Below are 6,659 nucleotides of genomic sequence, written 5' to 3' on the forward strand. Positions count from 1 at the left end.
TCCAGCGCCTGGCAACTCCCAAGCAATCTCGAGCGCGACCCCCGCTCGACTCAGCTTGCGGCGTCAAACTTTACATCCTGTATGGTAACAGCTGAAAGTGCAGTCGATTGAAAACTCATTTCTTTCTCACTGCTTTTTGTGTTTAGTTTGTTGTCCTTCCCGCACACCTCCGATGAGCACGGTTGGCTATGTGCGGTGCGAAAGAAGTTCAACATAGCTACATGGATACATAAAGCAGATCCAGGGAAACCCTCCAAATCAACCCAATCAAATCTCGCTCCAATTGCTTCACTCCCCAAAGCCGAACGTTGACGCGCCAAGTGTGACTATTGGCTTGTTTTTTTTTTGTCATTTCGCGTCTGCAAAGGGTGCCCTGAACGTGATCGACCTCCTGGCCATCCTGCCCTACTACATCACCATCTTCCTCACCGAGTCCAACCACAGCGTGCTGCAGTTCCAGAACGTCCGCCGCGTCGTCCAGATCTTCCGCATCATGAGGATCCTGAGGATCCTGAAGCTGGCCCGCCACTCGACAGGCCTCCAGTCGCTGGGCTTCACGCTGCGCCGCAGCTACAACGAGCTGGGCCTCCTCATCCTCTTCCTCGCCATGGGCATCATGATCTTCTCCAGCCTCGTCTTCTTCGCCGAGAAGGACGAGGACGACACCAAGTTCCGCAGCATCCCCGCATCCTTCTGGTGGGCCACCATCACCATGACCACGGTGGGCTACGGCGACATCTACCCGCAGACGCTGCTCGGCAAGATCGTGGGCGGCCTGTGCTGCATCGCGGGCGTGCTCGTCATCGCGCTGCCCATCCCCATCATCGTCAACAACTTCAGCGAGTTCTACAAGGAGCAGAAGCGACAGGAGAAGGCGGTGAAGCGGCGCGAGGCGCTCGAGCGCGCCAAGCGCAACGGCAGCATCGTGTCGATGAACTCGCGCGACGTCTTCCCGCAGGGCGGCGACCTCTCCGACGTGCTCGTGGACCGCGGCGCGCACTCGCCGGGCAAGTGGCGGTGGCGGAAGCGCACCATGTCGGAGACGAGCTCCGCCAGGTCCTTCGACGGCGCCGAGCGCCTCGACAGCCTCGCCGAGGAAAACCGCAGCAACAACGCCGCGAGCGCCGCCGCCGCCGCCGCCGCCACCGCCGCGCCGCTCAATCTCGACGCGCAGAAGCTGAACGACGACTACAACGAGATGGTCGGCGGGCCCGCGACGGCGCGCGGCGGCGGCGGTGGCGGAGGAGGAGGCTGCGGAGGAGGAGGAGCCACCAACGAAACTTTCGAGGACGCATTCACGGACAAGCTGATGAGCTTGGAGCGTCCGCGCAAGCCGCCGGAGCAGCAGCAGCTGACGACGTTGCTGCTGGGGCCACCGCCGCCGCTGCCACATCCGCCGCACGGCGGCGCGGGCCCGGCGGCGTTCCAGCCCGGCAGCGGCGGCGGCGGCGGCATGCTGCGTGAGCCGCCCGCCGTAGACACAAAGAAGAGCTTCTCCAGCCTGGACAGCTTCGCGAGCTGCAGCGCCGACTTCCTGGGCAAGACGCCCGACTCGACCACCACGAGCACGCCGTGCCGGCGCCGCGGTCACCAGGCGTACGGCTCGCAGGGGAACATCCACGCCCACCCGCGCCTCCTCGCCGAGCCGCCCCGCGCCCCGCACTTCTCCATGCCCAAGTTCGACGTGCAGCCGAGCCGCGACGGGAGCCAGACCACCGGCGTCTTCCCCGCGTACGGCCACGTGTTTGGCGGTGGTGTCGGCGCCGGCGACGTTGCCGGTGTTGGCGCCGGTACCTCCAAGTTGTCGAGCGCCTCCCACGGCTCCCTGCTGTGGGGGTCGCACCCAGCGGTCAATGAGCTGAACGGGAACGTTTCCTCCGTGAGGTTCGTCGCGAAGTCCGGCAGCGAGGTTCTGTCCGAGTCGGCGACGGCTGGCGGCGGCGGCGGCGGCGGCTCCATCGCCGCGCCGGCACCGGCGCCCTCCGGCAGGGCTTACGCAGGCGAGCAGCGCAAGCCGGCGCCCCTGCTCTACAATATCAAGGGCTCGCCGTCCGCGCCGGAGAACGGCAAGAAGAGCGCGCTGTCCTGGGAGGACGACGTGGGAGGGGCGGCCGACTTGGCCCGGGCGCTGCTGCACAAGAAGGTGGAGCTGCTGGCGCCGGTCGGGCGTCACCCGGGCGGCGACGGTGACGCCGGCGCGGCCACCGCTGGCGGCGGCGTCGTTGGCGGCTGCGGAGATATCGGCGGTTGTGCCGGTGGCGGCGGCGACAGCGGGAGCGCGTCAGCGCTGGGGAACCACGTGCGCGGAGGCTTTTACGACGGCGGGCGCAACCACGTGGAGAGCTCCCCGCTGCTGGGCTCGAGGCGAGGCGACGGAGCGGGCGGGGACGGGCGCCACTTCATCAAGCTGCACGGGCACTGCCACGCGTACAGCAAGCTGTCCAACGACGACGACGCCGCCGCCGCTAAGGAGGAGGGGAAGCGTGGGGCGCGCAGCGGCAAGGACGCCGACGGCGCCGGCGAGGAGGGGGCGGCCGAGGATGGCGCAGCGTCGCCCGTCACTTACGAGACGCGCATGTGAGCAGTCTTCGCGGCGGGAGGATATCCAGGTGGATATCCGGCAACGGCGGCCAGTGGCGGCCGTGGTGGCGGTGGTGGTGGTAGATGTGGCCTTGTGCGGGGGGGAGGGTTGGGGAAAAGTCGGACCGATGAGAAGTGGAATCCCAGGATGGTGAGATCCACACGGGGATTTTAAAAAATCTTCTGTCGCTGTTGTTGATGAGGAGGAGGGAGGAGGACACAAGGGATGTTCTTCCCCGCCGAGGAGTACATGGCAGGTGGATTCTTTTTTTCAAAACATCGACGTGAAGGATGTCACAGTAATTGATAACAATAACAATTTTGAAACAGTGACGAACGATGAGATTTTATGCAAACGATAGGCCGTCACCGAAATAGGGACGCTGCTTCTATTTTTTGAAGGTTGCGGTTTTCCATCGTCAAGTCGCGCTGTCATTGGGACCGAGCTGGGTTTGCCACCTGTCCTGTATTTTATACAGAATCTTCTTCTTCTTCTTGTTGAGGAGGAGGAGGTGGTGGCTGCTGTCCTCCGAAATCTGTAAGTCTTCCCAGGTCTTTCATAGTTCCGGTTAATGTCATTTTGCGTAGTACTAGTAGTAACAAATACATTATTGTAGATGATATTATAGTACGTAGTTCTCTCCTCTGCTGGTATTGAGAGAGATTAGTAATTCCCCGTGATGCACCCCGTTTACTTTTTATATTTTTACCTACAGAGAGGTGAAAACCCTCTACGCCACGCCCACGTGCGTGTGTGCTTTAAAAACAAACAAAAAATTGCACCGTTTTAATGCAAAGAGAAGAAGCGGAGTTGTGATGTATCAGTTTCTCGAGGCGGACTCCCTCTGGGAGCTCCACGACCTTGTGACCTCCGAGGCCAACTGCTGCCTGCGGCCAGTAGCAGAGTTTGCCCGGAGGGACCTGCGAGCGCTGTGGCAAGATAAAATCCCCGCGGGCTACCGGGAGATGTTGGGCTAGTGGCTGTAGCGAATTGTATCTGACCGGCGTGACATCCCTCGCCGAATGCACACACATTGCGCACACACGCGCGCATGCACGCACGCACACACGTGTTTATGCATGAATGTAAATTATATATATGTACAAAATTATGCGGTCATCGAGGGGTCGTGAACAAGAGAAGTTCGTAAGTTAAAAAAAAAGATTCGCCACGCTGCGTTGGTTGGCGTCGCTCCGTATTTTCGCGCATCGTTGTCGGGTGTTTTGCAGTATTGAGAATGATGACGTGGTAGGTGTGAGTAAGCGTAACCCCCCCTTTTTTACAATTTCAATCGACAACAACAACAAAAAATACAAAAGGGATGCGGACACTCGGCGGTCTAAAAGATATTTCCTTTCTCTTTGTAGTATTTTCAACAACAACAACAACAAAAGCACTCGGTTATCGGTCTACAAACGAAAGGAAGAGGGGTAATGGTGTTGGGGTTGTTTTTCATTGGGGTTTTTTTGCGCGGTGAATGTTGCTGTTGAGCAAAGGTGCGGGAGCCGTTCGTGGCGAGGGACTGAGTGAAGCGAGAGACGCGAGACGACACGGATACTGCGCAGCTGAAACACTTTACAGCATTGAATTGAAGCTTTCGTGACTGCAGGAATCCATACTCTTTGTTTCTTTCGTGACTTTACCGAAAGAACCAAAAAGTATACTTGACAGCATTTTGAATGTCCCCTCGCCCGCGTCAACCCACCTACCCACCCACAGTTGAAAGTCAAAGAGGCAATAATTGTTACCGAATGTAATCGTGATCGTCACCTCCTGTCCGGCTTGCGTGCTAAGCTCAATTGTAAGTCGTGCACGTTGAATGATATTACGGACATTACGAAGCAAATGTATGATAATTTATCGTGTAAAATGTGATTGAAACGTGTTTTGAGAGCGAGATACTAGAAAAAAATACGATGAAAAGTTGGCCACATTTTGGGTAAACCCGATCTTGAATTCATCCTCAGTGTCGGTTCATGGCTCCGGGCTGAGGAAGCCACAAACTCTGATCCGGGGTTTCCATTCTCAGGTGATGACGCGTGCAGGTGAAATTGCAGTTTTGAGAAACTTGAATTGCCCGGCAGTGGCTTCGTCATCAGCATGTTCTCATACAGAGAAGCCAAATACTCAAATGGAGACCCACACACTCCCATAGAGATCAATAGACTACCACAGAGACCCATACACTCCCATAGAGATCCCCTACACTCACATAGAGACCCATAGACCCACGTAGAGACCCATACACTCCCATAGAGACCCATAGACTCACATAGAGACCCATAGACTCACAGAGACCCATATACTCCCATAGAGATCCATAGACTCACATAGAGACCCATAGACTCACAGAGACCCATAGACTCACATAGAGATCCATACACTAAAATTACGACCCATATACTCCCATAGATACCCATACACTCACATAGAGTCCCATAGATTCACATAGAGACCCATAGACTCACAGAGACCCATAGACTAAAATGAAGACCCATACACTCCCATAGAGACCCATTGACTCATAAAGCGACCCGTAGACTCACATGGAAACCCATAGACTCACATGGAGACCCATAGATTCCAATAGAGACCCATAGATTCACGTGGAGACCCATAGACTCACATGGAAACCCATAGACTCACATGGAGACCCATAGATTCAAATAGAGACCCACTGAGAAGTGGTCCAGCGGGACGCCATCACTGGTTCTGGTGTGCCCACCTCCGATTAGCAACGGTTGGTTTCAATTTCAAGTTTCAAGTTCATTTATTAGGTATAGCCCTGTGAGCCATTCGGCTCTTGAATCGGGTGCAACCGCAACAAACAAAAAACAAAACATGAACAAAAAACATCTTAAAGTGAATATGTGACTAAGTGCAAACAGAAAATCCAAGAAAAGACAGCAAAATTACATACGGCGCGAGGATAGCTCCAACATACACACGCTTCCGTCATCGTTATGACCACGCGTGTCCTTTCTGTTCCGATTGTAAATAAGTCCCCCTGCTTGCGTGATCAACTGAGACTGGCAAAACCTCCGAGGTGGACTTTTGTAGCCTCCGCTACCTGGAGCCACGAGCCACCGCCACTGACCAATTTATGATGCCACGTGCTGTTATAGAATTGACGCATTGGTGTTCGCGATTGTGATAAAGAAACACGAAGCAATAAGTTCGAGTCTAATCGTACCTCTAAAATATCCTGTTCTCAAAACTCTTTGACCGCCCCACGCGTGTGTGTATATACTGTGTAAGGATACATCGCAAATATATGTTATGCATATGTACAGAAGGCGTATTCCAGTAATGGGATTTTATGTTTAACGGTGTAACAGTAAAACGGGTGGTTACAATTGTAATGCAGTTGATTAAAATGAATAATGTGCAGATCTTTGTCGATCCACTGCTGGATGAAGGCCTCCCCATGCCGTGTTAGTCACGGGGGGCGTGGGGGGTGTTGACCATACTTCACCACGCTGGTCAGCGCGGGTTGGTGAAGGGTCAAGTTGGGGGGGAGGGGGGTGCCCAGGACCGGCTCGGATATCACTCGCCACTGATGTCATCCGGGACCAGGAATTGCACTCAAGTGGCCAGGTTCAGAGTTACAGTGCGCCAACCACTGCACCACCGCTCCTCCACAGCAGCTGACTCTGAGCGTGGTTTTTTTTTCCGTCTGAAATTCCACCAAGCAGAGCTGCAACGATGCATTTAGATTCTTACGCTCACATCATTTACATCGAATTTGCATGTCTATGAATCGATAAAGATTTGTATTCCATTCCAATGCGTACGTCGTGTGCAGCCACAAGAGGTCGCTGTGATGTTGACAACAGAATAATGAATTGCATCCCAGAATCACAACAATGCATATCGAGTAACTGGAATGCCAAATCGTTCCACCTTTATTCCTTGTGATTCGAGCTAAAAACAACAACAACATATTGTTATGATGTTGCAGTCTCAGTCTGAGTGCAGTGGTGCAGGTGGTGGTGCTGTTGGTAGAGGTATGGCTGATGGACAATGATGGTGGCACTGATGATGATGACGATGGTCATGGTGGTGATGATGGTGCTGA

At 54.8% G+C, this 6,659-nt stretch overlaps 1 protein-coding gene across 1 annotated transcript in view; it reads left to right on the forward strand.

Annotated features, from left to right (window-relative positions):
• The window catches only part of KCNB2 (potassium voltage-gated channel subfamily B member 2), a 101,447-nt gene extending 98,852 nt beyond the window's left edge, over positions 1 to 2,595 (forward strand). Inside the window, exon 3 of the mRNA XM_061562331.1 lies at positions 368 to 2,595. Within this exon, the coding sequence (XP_061418315.1) occupies positions 368 to 2,581 (2,214 nt within the window). The 3' untranslated portion in view covers positions 2,582 to 2,595. The remainder of the gene's footprint in view (positions 1 to 367) is intronic.
• The last annotated feature ends 4,064 nt before the right edge of the window (positions 2,596 to 6,659 follow it).

The sequence above is a fragment of the Lethenteron reissneri genome, chromosome 29 (genome assembly GCF_015708825.2).
Source record: "Lethenteron reissneri isolate LAM-NWPU_2019-01 chromosome 29, ASM1570882v1, whole genome shotgun sequence".
Classification (NCBI taxonomy): domain Eukaryota; kingdom Metazoa; phylum Chordata; class Hyperoartia; order Petromyzontiformes; family Petromyzontidae; genus Lethenteron; species Lethenteron reissneri.